This window comes from Nannospalax galili, unplaced genomic scaffold, assembly GCF_000622305.1.
Source record: "Nannospalax galili isolate Female #2095 unplaced genomic scaffold, S.galili_v1.0 scaffold854, whole genome shotgun sequence".
Lineage (NCBI taxonomy): Eukaryota > Metazoa > Chordata > Mammalia > Rodentia > Spalacidae > Nannospalax > Nannospalax galili.
Window position 1 is genome coordinate 3,225,996 of NW_008334957.1, and position 17,759 is coordinate 3,243,754.

At 36.6% G+C, this 17,759-nt stretch overlaps 1 protein-coding gene across 1 annotated transcript in view; it reads left to right on the forward strand.

Moving 5' to 3' along the window:
• Window positions 1–17,759, forward strand: part of Ddx10 (DEAD-box helicase 10) — a 247,246-nt gene that overhangs the window by 144,310 nt on the left and 85,177 nt on the right. Inside the window, exon 16 of the mRNA XM_008829716.3 lies at window positions 578–634. Coding sequence (XP_008827938.1) covers window positions 578–634 — 57 coding nt within the window. The remainder of the gene's footprint in view (window positions 1–577; window positions 635–17,759) is intronic.

The following is a 17,759-nucleotide window of genomic DNA, read 5'->3' on the forward strand; positions in this document are numbered from 1 at the left end:
CTTTGCTTTTCTATTTTCCTACCTATTTTGTGATCAGTGGAAAACTAATGGGAAATTATTAAGCAATTTAATAAACACAAGTGTTTCATGAGACTGACCTTTGGTAGTTTTTGTATTCACTTTCCTAAGAACCAAAGGTGAAGATTTTTTTTGTATTTGTAAATTCGGTTTCTGAAGAAGACAAGGGAAATAGTCATTTTTTTCATTTTTTTCTTTCATTATTAGAATACCTGACATTGATTATATACTAGTTATATATTAGACATTGTATTTACAACTTAGGTATATTATTATGAAGTGTGTTCTATAATTTCTATCTTAGGCCGAGTAAGAAAATATAAGTAGCTCAGAAATGCACAGAGAGTGATAGAATTAAGATTCGATTCCAGATCTGGCCAATATATAACCATTATGAATTGTTAGGCCATTCTCATAGTAGGTTTTTAATAAATATTTATTGTAAGATGGGTGTGAAGTGCCTGTTATCAGTTTGCTTTGCAGAGTAAAACTCCTGAACGCATAGGCTGCTTAATAACTAGAAATTTGTATGTTGTTAATTTGCCTTCTCTTCTTGTAGGAAAGAAGACTACGAGAAAGAGAAGCCAGAAGAGAAGCCAACACAAGACAAGCAAAGGTAAGGAGGCCTGTGTTTCTCTGCCTGCCTGAGTATTTACATTACATATGGATATCTACATGTCTATATAATTTTGTTTGCTGTTTGTTTTTTTGATAGCTCTTTCAAGGGCCTTTATATTTTAATAAAGATTTTTTTGTATTATTGAAATTAATTAAGATACCTGCTCTTTCCATAGGTATTTTATGTTTATTTTTATATTGGAGCATTCTGTTGTGGATGGGTTTAAACCTTTGTGGCCTGTTATTTTGTCATTCATTTGTTTCTGTTATGATCTAGGGTGAAAAATTATAAGAAAATTTGTAAGTTGGACTTTGCCTGACTTCCCCTACCACCTTTTCCCACTATGTTTTATTTTTAGTAAATACAGAAGATAATTGACTTTGTGGGCCAGGTCTGATAGGATTTTCATCTGTTATCATTTTTACACTTGACATATGGTCTATTTTAACTCAGATAAATAATATGAATACTATATAATAATGAGAGCATTGGTTCCTTCAGTTCAGCTATTGAAATATATATGTACAGTTAGAAATACTACCTCTGTGTAGCTGTGATTTAATCTGGTCTGCTTAACCCTGAGAAGGTTTCAGCTTCTGCATTCTTAGGCCATTTAATAGAAATGATTTTCTAGAACCAGGGCCTAATACTGAATGTCATTTCTCATGCTGTATCTCATTGTGCTATGCCTGACTAGCCATGATTTTTTCTTGGCAGTTAGCAAAGATCTGATTCCCTTGAGTAAGCCCCTAATGTTTTTTGTCATTTTTTTTTTTTCCATGCTGGCCATAACACTTAGAAAGCAAGTCAGAGATGATAACTCATGCTGTAGTTTTGAAGTAGGAAGCAATTACTCTTCAGTATAAGATGAAAAGACTACGTATATTCAGTATTAAATATTATTCTGAATTCCAAGGTGCCTGAAATGAAAGCTCCAGCATGTACAGCTCAGCTGCTAATGCTGTATATGTTTGACATGTAGAGATGAAGTGTCATGCAGGGAAACGGGATCTTAGGAGCCATAGTGGAAAAAATTAAAATTTAAGAAGAAAACCTTATCCCTAATGAAAGCATTTGACTTTTATGGGTATTGCATGTTCAGCATTGTAATAAGCCTATTTTGTTTCACTAAAAAGCTCTCCATTACAGATTCAAAGTATGAAATGAAAGCTGTAATCTTGAGCATAAAGGAAAGCCTGTTATATATTCACTTTGTATTTGTGCATATTTGTATAGAGGATCGACCTTCTCTATCTATAGCTTCCATACATACACACACACACACACACACACACACACACACACACACACAATCAACCATATATATGATTCCATATATATAAAATCAACCAGCTATAGATCAGAAGTGTACTTAAGCTTGCATTTGTAATGAACATGTACAAATTTTTTCTTGCTATTATTTTTTTAATTTAACAGCTACTTAAAATATATATGCTAGTGAGTATTCTAAATCTGGTGTGATTTGAAGTATATGGGAACATGTTTGTTGGTTGAAAGTTGTAATATATGAGACTTGGGCATCTTTGTGTTTTGGTATTGAGGGTGGGTGGAAATGTTTATTGTCTTAGAACTTGTTTCCTTTGTATCTTGAGGGAAAACTACTCACTTTACCTTTTATAGTTATTGATGTTGTATATCTGGTCTTTCAATATGGTTTGAACTGTAAGAAACTGTTTTCACTTCTAAGCCTGTTTCTAGATTCTTTTTCTTTAATTCCTCTATAAAAGGGTGTCTTGGGTTTGGTTTTGATACAGTATCTGTTGTGGAACTCAATTTAGGACTACTAGAATGAATTTTTTATATTAGGGTTTATCACTAATGTGATAACCTTCCTCCTTCACTGTTTCTCTTCCCTCTTTTTCTGTGTGTCTCTTTCATGACATCCAGAGTGCCTTCTTTGTCACGAGAAGATCTTGTTACTGTATAGCCACAAAAGAGTGTAGTAGATATTTAAAAAAGGCTCTCAGTGACATGATTTTGTTGCTCAGCCAGGAGCTTTAAGGAGACAGAGGTTGTCTTATCATTGCTGTGGATAGTTGAGATATCTCTATGTCTTAGCCCTCCTGGGGGTGCAGGGATGAGAGCCATCTCCTATGAGTCACGTTACCAGAGGGCTGAGTGGCCAGTTTATAGTTTGTAACATTCCTTAAGACACTGAGGTTCAGTAGCAGTGACAAGTTCAGACTTACTGATAGAGCTCAGAGAATCAGCTTGAACCAAACCAACCTTTCTGTTCCAGATTCTTTTCAAAAGTAATGGACAGGCTATGAAGACTCTAATGGCATTTCAAGTGCCCATTGGAAACAGAGCTAGATGTTGTTTGGAGAGACTTCATTAACAGGTGCTTGCCCAAAATTTTATTATATTTAAAAAGAAATATAGAATATGAATTACCATGATTCCTTATAGTGTCTGTACTTTAAATGACTGTGACTTAATTTAAGAGGAAACTGGGGCTGGAGAGATGGCTAAGCAGTTAAGAGCACTGACGGTTTTTGTGGAGGACCTGGGTTCAATTCCCAGCACCCATATGGCAGCCAACAACCATCTATAACTCCAGTTCCTTGGATCCAGTGCCCTCTTCTGACCTCTTTGGGCATTGCATGACATAGAACCACTTATATACATTCAGACAATACACTTATACATGTAAAATGAAAATAATAAATAAAAAAGAGGAAACTTTGTTTTCTCTGTAATCTTACTATTTAAATCATTGTGTTGCTTGAGGATAATGCCTTTTGAACCACTTTGGTCAGATTCAACTTAGAGCATTTATTTATTTGATTCCTGAAGCTACAAGATAGCCAAAAGTTATTTTAATAAGAAAGTGATATTGGTAGATTTAATATGCCAGCAAGTATATTCTTACTAGTTTATAACTATTATGTATAGGTACTGAAAATGTGAAAAAAATGAGAACTCTTAGCTTCCTTTCTGCCTGGTCCTTGTATTGTGCTATTATGTAATCTGCTATATAGGAAGAATACAGATTAGACAGTTTAAAAATTTTGGACAAAAATTTTTTTGGATAAATTATTTCAATGAAAATTAACAGGATTATTATTTTTTTAGTAGAAAAGTAGTGAGTTTTCAGTTTTAGAAATGATGATTCCTCATTATCTCTGCATTGGCATATAGAGTATTTCTGAGAAAAATGGCTTTAGATTGTGGCTAGGGTAACAAAGTATATCTCTCAGGAACCTGATAATAGCATTTTGTTAAAGTTCATATCTGTGATCTGTTGGGAGAGAAATATGAGAGTGAAACTTTCATGATGATTTCTTGAGTACCCAGTATTTAGTGGTTTGGGAGATATAGGCCTTTTAATTTTTTAGTACATCTATCTCTCTGTCTGGCTATCTACCCTTTCATATCTATCTATCTATCTATCTATCTATCTATCTATCTATCTATCTATCTATCTATCTATCTATGTATATATCTATGTATGTATATATCTTTGTATCTATCTACCATCTCTCTATCATCTATATCATCAGTCATCCATTTATGTATCATGTAGGCATCTGACATCGATCTAACTTTCTATTTATCACCTCTATGACCTATGTTCTATACATCCATCCATTCATCCATCCATCCATTTGTCTATGTATCTATTAATGTACCTAATCATCTTTCACTCTGTTCTGTCTGTCTGTCTGTCTGTCTGTCTGTCATCATCTATCATCTATCTATCATCTGTGTATGTGCCTGTGCATTATTGGGCATGTATGGAGGTCAGAGGACAAGGTGCTGGAATTGGTTCTCTCCTTCCACCACGTGTGTCTTAGAGATTAAAGTCAGCTTGTCATGCATGGCTGCAATTGCAATTGCCTTGCTTTAGTTTAGTGTTTATTTCTGTGCTGAAACACCAAAACCAACTTAAGGAGGAAAGAGTTTATTTTTATTTTTATATTTAAAAGTATTTTATGTGATGTATGCTGGTGCCTGCCTTTAATCCCAGCATTTGGGATGCAGAGACAGGCGGATGGATCTCTGTGAGTTCAAGGCCAGCCTGGTCTACGTAATGAGTTCCAGGCCAGCTGTGGCTACTCGGAGACCCTGTCTCAAAAGAACCAAAAAAAAAATTAAAATTTTTTTTTTATGTATATGAATGTATTGCTTGTATGTGTATAAGTGCATCTGTGTGGTACACTGCCTGCGGAAGTCAGAAGAAGGCACAGAGCATCAGATTACCTCGAACTGGAGTTGTGGGTGGTTGTTAGCCACCATGTGGGTGCTGGGAATTGAACTCAGGTCCTTTGCAAGAGCAGCCAGTTGTCTTATCCACTGCTCTCCAGCCTGGAAAGGGCGCATTTTAGCTTACAGATAATAGTCCATCATCACGGGAATCTAGAATAGGAACCTGGAGGCAGGAACTGAAGCAGAGACATGTAGGACTGCTGCTTACTGGCTTACCTCTGGATTGCTCAGTTTCTTTCTTATATAGCTTAGGTTTACCTGCCTAGGGAGGGTAGCCCCCAAAAGTCGGGTGGGCCCTCCTTCACCAATTAGGAATAAAGAAAGTATTCCACAGACATGCCCACAGACCAATCTGCTAGAAATTCCTCAATTGAAGTTCCTTCTTTCCAGGTGAGTCAAATTGACAATGAAGATTTAACCATCAAATTTACTCAGTAAGCGTCTTGCTGGCCTGAGATGCAGATCTTTCTGGGTATGAAAACTTTCTTTAGGAAGGAATTCTTTAAATTGAATAATAGAACCGGTTTACTTTCAGCTAACAAAATGTTATATATTCTTGTAACAGATTAAAAAAATAGTTTAAAATTTTTTTTATGTGTATGAGTGTATTGTCTGCATGTATGTGAGTGTACCTGCGCCATTCAGTGCCCATGGAGCTCAGAAGAGGGTGTTGGATCCAAACCCAGGTCCTCTGGAAGAGCAGCTAGTGTTTTTAACTGCTGACCCCTCTCTAGTCCTGTAATAGGTATTTTAAACATTTTGAAAAAATAGTTGTTGCAGTGATCAGCAGAGCACATTGTTTTTCAGGTTCAGAGAGGTTATGTAATCATGGAAATACAGCCTCATCTCATTATCCAGCTAGGTTTTCTGTTGCTCTGATGTTCACAAGTACTTGTAATAATATCTGGTGGCTTGAAAGGATTTTACAGTAAGGCAAAGAAGGAAGCAACTGTGTTGAAACTTAAGGAGATACATCCTCAGACTTCACCGGGTTCTGCTGCCTTTGATTTAGTAAGCAAAAGTTTGTGACAGCATGCACAAAACCTGTATAGGTCAAGCCATACAAAACCCAGCATGAAGGGAGTAGGAGGTGGGCACAGAGTTCCACCGTCAGCAGAGGAGCTATTGGCAATTGGTAGCTCCTGGGAGAGGGAAAATCAGTTTTCTTTAAGGGTGTGACTTCTGGTCGTTCTACCAGTCTTTAAGGAGTGGACCCATACCCCAAGTATTTGAGCAATATAAATTGTACTCAATGGATTAACAACAACTAAAAAAGGAAGGACACAAAGATGGGTAGGTACAGAGGTGTGGGGGTGGGTCTGGGAGGAGTTGGGGGATAGGGGTATGATCAGAATTACATTGTATGAAATTCTCAAAAGAATAAATAAAAATATTTAGAAAAAGTTGATGTTGATGAAATGGAGAACAGCACAGAAGAACAAAAACTTTGGAAAGTTATACTGAAATCTAAAACAACCTATTTTAGGGATGAAGTTTTATAGCTGTATAAACTTTTACTTTTAAAAAAACTTCCTGGTTTTATTGCTCGGGCACTTAATTTACGTGACAGTAGTGGTCTTAAGAATAGTTTGGAGTTGGAAGATGGCTAAGCAGGCAAAGGTACTTCCTTAGTAAGTTTGGTGACCTGAGTTTGATCCACAGAACTCATGTAAAAGAGGACAGAAAGAAACAGCTCTACAAAATTGTCTTCTGATCATCACACTTATGTATGTCATTTTCAGCACCCCCCCCATTAAAACAAAGAAAATGAGATAGTTTATTGAATACTTAAGGTGGTGTTTGTAGTAAAAGAAAAGTAGCTTTGAAGTTAGTTCTCTCAGGATGGGAGGGTGAAGAAGTAGAAGTTGTATAATTTTAGAGCTTGAGTAGGCCTGAAAGATGCTTTGGACTTCTCATTTCTGGTCTTTTAGTGACCTTTTCTCTGACTCATCATCGAGAAAGGCATAATGAAAAGCCGAATTTTAACTTTGTTTACTTTTCCTATTTTTTTTAATGCTAAATGCCTGTATTTGTGAAATAATAACTCTTAAAAGTTACTACATAACAATATGAAGAATCTTACATGAGAATGCTGTTTTGTACTTTTTCTGGTCCACGAGTCTAGGGTAACGGTGGCATCAGTGGATTTTCTCTGTTTAAAATATATCCTATTGAATGACTTTAGGGCTTCTGTTGAGATTTGCTGTTCCTCCCTGGGAGGTAGACAGTTATTTGGACAGGGCACTAGGCTATCCTTTTGGCTGTAACCAGAGCAGCTTCACAGTGCCCCCACCCTGCCCCACTGTTTGTATATTGAGCTGTCAGGGAAAGTTTTCCCTGAAAAAATGCTGCTATATAAATACATATACATATACTTAAAACTCCTGAAAATAAGTGGATGTCTGTCCAACATTACTAGCTTTTGTGACATAATTGCTTTATGCATATAGTTTACCTTTTGTTATCACCCCATGTTCTTTTGTAGGTTACTTTCCTCTTTTTTTCTTAAAACAACACCAACTCTCATCTATAGTCATGGGCCCATTGTAATGGCAAAATAGATTAAGGAGTGAACTCTTCATCTGAGATCTAGAAAGTAGGTTGTAACTTTAAAATTGCTAGGTGATCTAGGATGTGTCCTTTACCTTTCTGGGCCTCTTTTTATGTGTAAACTCAACGACATATACTATATGGTTATGTTTAATCATGATTTTTTTTTTTTTGTGTGTGTGTGTGTGTGCTTCTGCTTCTGATATAGTCTTGATCGCAGCTATGTAATGAAGGCATATACTACTGTACTGAACACACAGTTCCTAGAATAGACCCTTAGCCTTTGAACATTTGAAAATACTTTTTTTATTGGAAATTTATCTGATAATGATCTCATATTCTAAAACTATTCATAGTACACTAATAGTGGTGATATTAGTTCACAAGTGAATGAAAAATAAATACAACACCTTTGTATTTATTCATTTTTGGCAGTGCTTTATTAATAAATACCAAATTAAGATGTTTTCCTTTGGAAAGATGAAAAAAAATAATCTCATTCCAATACAGTCACTTACTGAATAGTTCCCTAAGTAAGTCATTTGGTTTCTAGTAAACTGCTCTAATACCCTGCACTAACTAGGGGAAGCAAGTAAGCAACACACACACACACACACACACACACACACACACACACACAAATGATTGAGAATTGGAGCAGCTTCTTTGGGGATCTTTGACGATTGGAAACTGTCAGTTATATGCATGGCAGGAGGTGGACTGACTGTGCTGTTCTGTTACTTATGCTGGTGTTTGCATTTGACAGATGTTTGATGTCAGCTGGAACTGCCTCCACCTTAAAAGTTTCTCTTCTCTATGTACCAGGGGCCTGTGGTAGTCATACTTAACTTTGCAGTCTCTGAGCTGACTGCCTTCTTTCACTCTCTCAGGGCTTCCTAGCTCATAACTCTTGTGGTAGCCACTGTTCTAGCTAGGGGTGTTTTCCATTTGTATTGGGAGTGTGAAAAGCAGCCACAGCACTGAGATTGACAGGCAGAGGAATTTATTTATTTATTTATTTAATTTTTTAAAAACCCGCTTTCAGCCAGGCCTGGTGGCACACACCTTTAATCCCAGCACTTGGGAGGCAGAAGCAGGTGGATCTTTGTGAGTTCAAGGCCAGCCTGGTCTACATAGTGAGTTCCAGGACAGCTGGGGCTACAGGGAGACCCTGACTCAAAAAAGACCAAAAAAACAAAACAAAAACAAAAAACGCTTTCAAGACTTCTAAGTATTAGTCACTCTGCTAGAGGGATACAGCTGTAGATGTAAAGTAGACTGCTGGAGCTTCACAATTTTCCAATTCTATAACAGTGAAGGAAAGATAAGTAGCTCCAAAAGGTTGGCCTATCTCTGTTGAGGTCAGGCTCAGGTCCACACCTGAGGCTTGCTGTCAGATGATGAGATCTGCTTCCCATAAATGGGTGGGATTACTTTTTCCAACTACATGCACTTTTGTCAGTCCTGTCCTCCCATGCTTTCTGGCTCATGGAGGCCATCTCTTTATGCCATCATGTGGTAGAAAGGACAAGACAGAAACAGCCTCCAAATTTCTCTTTTTATTGCCATTAATCCTATTCATTAATCCCTTATGAATAGTCCCCTTATAAAGGGGACTATTCCTCTAAAGAGGGCTATTCCTAAAGAGGACTAGGATATATATGAATTTGGGGGAATGGAAACATTCAGACCATAGCAGTGACAAAAGGCTTTGCCAGTAAAATTCCTTAATCAACAACAGCACTGGGAAGTTGCTAGTATTGGTATCTCCATGTATTATCTTCTGGTAGCCCTTGGAATATTTATTTCCAGCAAGTGTAGATCAGTAAATCATGCCATTTTTTAAAATTCTATTTTATTTAACAGAGTCTTTTCTTCTTAGAATGAGTTCTTCTTAGAATGAGTTCTCTTGTATTGCTTTTATCTTCCTCACAGTATTTCGTATTTGATTCTTTTTTTGCTTCCTTCAGGTAGATTTAGGAATTCTTTCCTTCCATTCTATAATTGTACTTTTTCATTATTTTGTTATACTGCCTAGTGATTGTTTCATTATTATATTTAAATTCCTCAAGGAATTGAGGTCTCCCTATCCTAAGCTGGCACATAATAAATGTTCTGTAGGCAGTAATTGACAGAAAAAATGAAATGCAAATATATATATATTCTTAATGTTACCATTTTACATGTTAATGCTATGTCAGTTATCGACTCTTCAAGACACACACAACACCTAGGCTTATTGATTAAACTGGAGTTAAAACTACACATTTAAATTTTTGGCATTGAATTTGTCAGACATACCAAGTCCTTCTCCAAAAGCTGCTATTTTCTAGTCTTGTGTTAAACCTCTTAATTTATATTGAGGTTATGGATGCTTAATACTGAAACGGAATGTAGTGTACTCTGTAGACAATCAGGATTCATTTAGAGTACTTATTCCTTGTGAAGAATAAATGCTTAAAAGATGAATTGGCTGTGATTGGACCACTATCCCTATATAAGCTTGTGCCTTCCTGCAATAAAGCAGACCTGTGTCACTGGAAAAAAAAAAAAAAGATGAATTGTACTAATATGTAATGCTTGTTTTGCTTTTCTTCCCTTTTATTTAACTGGAGGGCTTCAAGCTTCTTTGTAGTTAAATATACAAATCAAAGTATATTTAAACTTTGTAATTGACACAAACATTATTCCATTTTGATCGTGGTCATTTTCATCTTTTATGCTGGCATTCGAGTCCATAGAAGTTGTGAAATAACTCTGTAACTCAGTTGCTTGCTCATAAATATTTGTTGTTTGGCCAAAAAAGAGGACTCTACTAATAGTTCTGGCAGTGAATATTTTATGCTGTTGAATGTGGGCTGACTGAATGAATGAATTATAATTAAATTCAAATGTAGTCAGAGTATGAAAGAATTCAGATTTGGATCTAGGCCTGCATGTCTCTGACTACTCCTGGCTCCTTATTGAATGTTAAGGGTGATCTTGGACCTATTCTGTATGTACTTTTAACTATGAGAACAAGAACAATTTTTGAGACTAGCATTTCAAAAGATGTTTCTTTTAGTAATTCTTAGAGATACTGTTTTTTTATGAAACTTGGAAAACAGTTTTTCTTTCTTTCTTTCTTTTTTTTTTTTAACTAGATAACATTTGGTGGTGGGGGGTAAACTTACAACACTTGAGTAAGATGCCCAAAGTGCTGGATGTGATCTCTTTATGCTCTAAAAATTACATACAGTAGTTACTGGTCTAAGAGACCTTGTTCAGTTGGGTCATCATTTAAGTCTATTCATTGAACCTAAGTACATCAGTCTCCATGATGTCCTGTATACTTAGTTGTGTGCGAGTGTGTGTGTGTCCTTGTGCACATGTGTGCGCTTGTGAACTTATATCAAATTAGAGATAACTTGACATTTGCATGTAGTCATGTATACCAAAGCCAGCATTGTCTAGTCATTTGAAGATATCATCGTAGACAACTGTGTATGGTATATTGAGCATGATAATAAGTACAATACTTAGAGTTTTGTATTTACTGTACTATGCTTTTTGTGTTGGACAGCTTCAGTTGTTCACTTTACACACCTGGGAAGAAGAAACCTCAATTAAAGAATTTCCTCTATTGGGTTAGTTTTTAGGCATGTTTCTGAGGCATTTTCTTGATTGTTGAGTGATATGGGAGGGTGTAGCCCATTGTGGGTGGTGCCATCCCTGGGCAGGTGGTCCTGAGTATATAAGAAAGCAGGCTGAACACTGGCTGGAAGAGCAAGTCGGTAAGCAGCACTCCTCCATGGTCTGCGCTTCAGCTCCTGCCTCCAAGTTCCTGCCTTGAGTTCCTGCCTTGTCTTCCCTCATTGATGGATTGTAAGGTGTAAGAAGCAAACTAGAACAGCTTTCCATCATTATTGAACGTTCAGTCCTTTTATTAAAGAAATTATCATCATCATCATTGTTTGGTCTTTTTGAGACAGGGTCTCCCTGAAGCCCCAGCTGACCTGGAACTCACTGTGTAGACCAGGCTGGCCTTGAACTCACAGTGATCTGCCTACCTTTACCCCCTGAGTGCTGGGATTAAAGGTGTGTGTCACCACACCTGGCATAAAGGAATTATTGGAAAACAATATGCCATGTCCACAGGCAGCAAACCCCCATTTTGTGCTTATTACATTTCTTCATTGCATCCAGAGGCAACACTGACCACCTAAGTTCACTAATATTTTTTAAAGCTTTAAAAAAAATTTAAAAATTTTATGTGTCTGAGTGTTTTGCCTACACATATGCATCAAACATGTGCAATGCCATGGAGCCCAGATGAGGGCATCAGATCCCCTGGAATTGGAGTTGTATTAGCTTTCATGTGGGTACTGGGAACTGAACCCGGGTCTTCTTGCAAGAGTAGCCAGTGTTCTTCACCACCGAGTCATTTCTCCAGTCCTAGTTTCCTATTTTCAGTGGACAGAAAACCCATGGGGACACAATAATTTCAAAAATTTATAAAAAGGGAAAACAATTTACCCTTTCTGCTTCAAATATATCTTCTTCCTCCAAAACTTCTACTGTAACCACCTATCCCATTATGATCTTAATGCTACTTGTAAATTGTTAAACTGACCCAAACCCCAGGAAGAAAGAAAAAATATTTTTATTTATTCTAGCCAGTATTAAAGAACACCTATCTATCCTGCATATAGCTTCTTCCACCATTTGCCTGTGGATCGTGTTTCCTTGTGTCATGAGGTAGGTGGAGTGTGGCATATGGAGCTCAGCCCCCACAGAATTTCAGAAGCTCTGCTGTTCCACGAATTCCCTCCCAGTAGTTTGCTAAGTATCCTTGGTGCACAGCATGAGCTTGTCTTCAGCCAGCAGAGCAGTAGCCATAACTGTTCCTTTCTTGGTCCAGATTCCGAGTTTTTGAAATCACACTCTCCCTATTGTGTTGAGATATGTTTCAACATGTTCCACCAGAAGTCATTGTTGCTATATATGGTATCAAGAACATAAGTTGTACAAAATAAGCCAGACAAGAGTTAATATATACTATTCCATTGATATAAAGCTTTTTTCTTAAAGCAAAACTAATATTTGGGGTTAGAGTTAGGGCAAAGGATAGATTTGGGGAAAATGAAGGAGATTTTCAGAAAACAGCATGAACGTGAGGGACTTGCAGGGAACTTGAGAATTCTGATTTCCTAGTCTGTTTGGTAGCAATGTGGTTGTGATCACCCACCAGGCCATATGCTTGTGATTTCACTCTTCTAATTGCGTATTGTATTGGCTACTTTTTTTTTATTGCTGTGACAAAGTACCTGACAAAAATAAGGAAAAAACTTTTGCCTCATAGTTTGAGGGTACAGTTTCCTATGGGGAGGAAGTCATGGCAGCTGAAACTTGAAACAACTGGTTGCATTGTGTCCTTTCGAAGTCAAGAAGCAGAAAGCAATGAAATGCTCATGGTTAGCTTGTTTTTTTCTAGTTTAAATCAATCCAGGATCCCAGCTCATAGAATGATACCACCCTGTATACTGAACATTTTCTCACTTGTTAGCCTAATCTAGAAACTCCCTTACAGACATGCCTAGAGGGTTGTTTCCATGGTGATAGTCAAGGTTAACTGTCACACATGCTGTACTTCAATTAAGAGAATTCTTTTTTTTTTAATTGAAAAATGAAGGGGTAGATTAGATTTTTGTATGCACTTTCAGCTCAGATGTTTGTTTGAAGATTCTTGAATATAGGGTATTATGAATAACTCTTAAAATTCTAGAAGCAGTAAGAGTTGTGGCCCCTAGAGTCATCCATCTTATGAAAGCTCTGAAAAAGTTAATAATTTATATTCTTCAAACACGTTTGTAAGATCCCCTTGTTCTAAGAAATGTGATGTTTCACCTCTTAAAACTTTCAAGATCATTTCTCTAAAATGAGAAAATGAGCATTCTTATGGTTCTGTGGCTTGGGAAATGCTACAGAAACAACATATACACAATCTAAAGTTCCCTTATCAAAAATCATATTGTCTGTCTGTCTGTCTGTCTTTGGGCTAGAAGATGATCACTAGTAGAATTAAAATCGATTGTTTTATTTTGCCCCTTTTGATTTTTGGCTGTATATACCAATTTCCCCTTTACTACAGGCACATTTGATTTTTATTTCATAAAGACATGTTATTTCCTTTTTGTTGGAAGTGATATATACTCTCAAGTCCATTCATTTATTTCCATTACTACTTCTGTCTTTGGAAATCAGAAAGTATCTTATCAGAGAACTTTAGCCTTATTGAGTTGTTTTTAAGATGATTGGTTTCTAAATTGTAAACATGGCTGCTATTGATCCTGTATTTCTAAAGTCCATCTAACCCTAAGATTTTTGCCCCTCTCAATGCAACTGGTAACATGGTATTGTGTAGTACTCCTTTGAGGGTAACAAAATGAAGGAAGAAAAAGAAAAATCATCTCTAAACAAAGGTGGAAAAATCAGAATAGATGAGACTATCATCCACATTGTGAATTTATCTACATTGTACTTAGCAGATAGTGGGCTATGGGTTTAAGGTCTTTCTATATCACTGTCAGGTTTTTAGATTGCTCTCAGAATAACAAGCAAGAGGTTTAGAAACAGGAATCCCAAATTCAGTTCTTGCCAGTAAGTTTTGTGGTCCAGGATATAAATATTTTTTTCTGAGCCTTGGTTTCCTAACAGCAGGGATGTGACCTTCCATGACTTGTGAAGATAATAAACATATAAGTACTTTGTGAGCTGTGAATCATTAATAAAAATATGAATGGTTGCTTTTAGCATTAATACATGTTTTCAGTTAAGGCAAGCTTATTCTGAGATACCCAGGATCCAAACCAGTGGTTCAGTGAAACCTGGAGTGTGTTGTTGCCCAATAACTGAAAGATGTTTCAAATGTACATATCTAGTGCCTACCTTCCTTTCTCTCTCCCATTCAAATATTTGGGAAGAGTGGGCCTATATGAATGCATTTATGAAACATATAATTCAGATACTACCACCACCCCATTAAGAGCTAGTGACCCAAACCCAAATTTGTACTTTCATACATTCTTTATGTTACAACCTGTAGTGCTTTATAGCCCTGAGATGAGAAGCCCATTTTGGTTTGCCTTATACTTCTATAGGAGATTGTCTATAGCTGTGAGTGCATGTGTACACCCAGTCTCTTAAATCAGTTCAAACTTAGCATGCCCATTTATAGTTGTGTCATATAGTACTGATTGTATGCAGGCTAGCACCTGTTTTTTCCCTCAGAATTTTCAAGCAGCATACAAAACCAATATAAGGAATGAGAATATTTTGACCACCGCCTTGGAAAACACAAGAAGACCAGGATTTGACTTCTCCAGGTCCAGAGTACTGGTAAATCATACATGTTCAGCTCAGTATGGGAGGAAAGAGAGCAATTACGCTGGGAAAAGTTCCCTGGTGTTTTACATAGAACTGATGCTAACCTAGAGGATCTAAGGGTCTTAGATTCTGAGCTCTGTTATTTGGTGTTGACAGTTGGTCACTATGGCCTTGAGCAAATCTCACAACTACTATGACACAAGTGTCCTGGACTAGATAGATGTCTTACAGCATCCCTCTCTGGTTTGTAGTTCTAATTCCTTTTTTATTCAGTAACTAATGAAGTATTCTCTATCATTTTGATGTTCTTTGACACTTTACTATGTAGAGTTTGTAGATATGTGGAGCTATTCTATGTAGCATCTTCAACAGTACTTAGAATATAACCTAAACCATTACAATGTAAAGCATTTCGGATTTTTAAAAAACATAATAATCTGTCAAATTTTTACTGGCATGGAAGAGGGAGACATGGGAGAGAGAGATGAAGAAGTTGGTGGATAATGGAAGATAGTAGGTGCCAATAAGTGGGGTAACTCAGAAGAGTGGGTATATACCTTGAGAGTTTAGGAGGAATACAGTATACATGATAGGATGATCCTAGAAGGATTCATCTGTTTATTCCATACCAGCCTCAAATATTTACCTACTGTTAGTCCTGATAGTCATGAGATAGAATTAAACCTGCTCTTGAGGAATTAAAAATGTAATAGAAGAAATATGGAAGAAATATAGTATGTGAATACTATGATAGTAGAGACAATAATAGGATTGAGTGATCTATGGTCACATCAGTTATAAACAAAGGAGCATTAAGTCTCTCAAGCTCTTTCTTTGAAGAGTTTTTCCTGGCTAGTATACATTCTATTTTTTTCGGCCTTGTTTTTTGAGACAGAGTCTCCCTGTATAGCCCCAGCTGGCATGGAACTTGCTATATAGACCAGGCTAGCCTCGAACTCACAGACATCTGCCTGCCTCTGCCTCCTGAGTGCTGGGATTAAAGGAGTATGCCACCACGCCCAGCACATTTATTGAGTGTTTCAAGCAGAACATTTCCTCTTTGAAGAACAAACCAAAACTTTATTTGAAACTTGCCCAAATTCTGTTCCACTGATTGATGTGTCTATTTTTATGCCAGTACCCATTGTGTTTATTTTGATAGCTCTGTAGTATGATTGCCTTATAAATTTTAGCCAGCAGCCATAAAAAAGGAGATATATTCTCCTTTATATAATTATGTAATATATATTATATAATAATATTAATGCCTTATAGTTTTAAAAAATTAACTACCATAGTTAAGAACTTGGAGATGAACAAATAGTCTTTGGCCACTTAATGTAGAAATAACAACACCTATGCACAGAGCACATGCTTTTTGAGTTACAAAGATAAGTTTACAGGTATTTTGTTAAAGATCAATAAGATAACTAGCAGAAAAGAAAATTTATAATGAACTTGTTAATAAAAGGGACAATGATTTTTACTAATTTATATTATGGAAACAATTAAGTTTTATTAAGGTGTTTTCACATATATAGATCATAGGCTTTTATCATATTCATCCCCTACCATTATTTCTCTGTGCTTCCCCCTCTTCCATCTTTCTTCTTCCCAAGTATTCTCTCTTCTACTTTATTGCTCTAATTTAAAAAAAATTCTAGATTCTACATATGAGGAAAACATGAAGTATTTGCTTTTGAGTCTGGTTTATTTCATTTAACATGATCTCCAGTTCCATTCATTTTCTTGTGCATGACAAAACTTGATTATCTGAAAACATTTTTTTTTTTATTTTTTAAATTTTATGTGCATGTGTGTATTGCCTGCATGTAGGTAAGCGCACCCGTGTCATGCAGTGCCCTCTGAGGACAGAAGAGGCTATCGGATCCCCTGGAACTGGAGTTATAGACAGTTGTTAGCTGCCATGTGGGTGCTGGGATTCGAACCTGGATCTTCTGTAAGAACAACCAGTGTTCTTAACCGCTGAGCCCTCTCTCCAGCCCCAAAACTTGATTATTTTTTATAGCTGAATAGAACTCTGTGATTTATCTGTACCACATTTTCTTTATCTAGTCATCCATTAATGGACACCTAGGCTAATTCCATAACTTGGCTGTAATGAATAGTTCCTCAATAAGCATGAATGCGCAAGTGTCTCTATTGTATGTTGACTTAGATTATTTGGGAAGTAGTATGGCTATGCCATGATCCTAATTTTAGGTTTGTAAGGAGCCTCCATACTAATTTGTACAATGGTTGACCTTGTTAACCTTGATACTAGCAGTTTTATTTCCTCTTAGGTCCCCCATCATCTCCAATGTTAGTTGTTTGTGTTCTTGATATTGGCCGTGCTGACTGGAATGAAATGGAATCTTGGTGTTGTTTTGATTCACATTTCTCTGATGGCTACTGATACTAAGCATTTTTCTTATATTTATTGACTTTACTTCTTTTTAGAGCTTTTTTTTTCAGTTGTTTTTTCCATTAGTTGATTGGATTATATTTTTGGGTGCTTGATTTTTCTGAGGTTTTTGTATTCTTTGTGTTAATCTCCTGTTAGATGAACAGCTGGTCAAAAGTTTTTCCTTATTCTGTGAGCTAAGACCTCATGATTTAAAGCAAATGGTGCTGAGGCTTAGAGACAGCCCCCATCCCCCTGCATCATACCCAGAGAACAACATTGTGTTTATACTACCGATGATGCCCTCTGAGGCTTGAGAAAATACTGTCATCCTGTTGTCTTCAGGCAGCACTATGTAAAAGGTTTGCCTTAAAGGTCTTTTTCTTATGCACAATAGCTCAGAACCCAAGTAACAGGAAACTTCTAATTTTCTAAAGAATGTGGCTTGTTCACTGGGTTCATTTTTCTTTTACTTACAATGCTTACTGATTTTAATTGTTTGTTATGTAGGTTTGTAGTCAAGAATGGAAGAAACAGAAAATCTTGCGTGTCATCTAGTACCTAATAACAAAA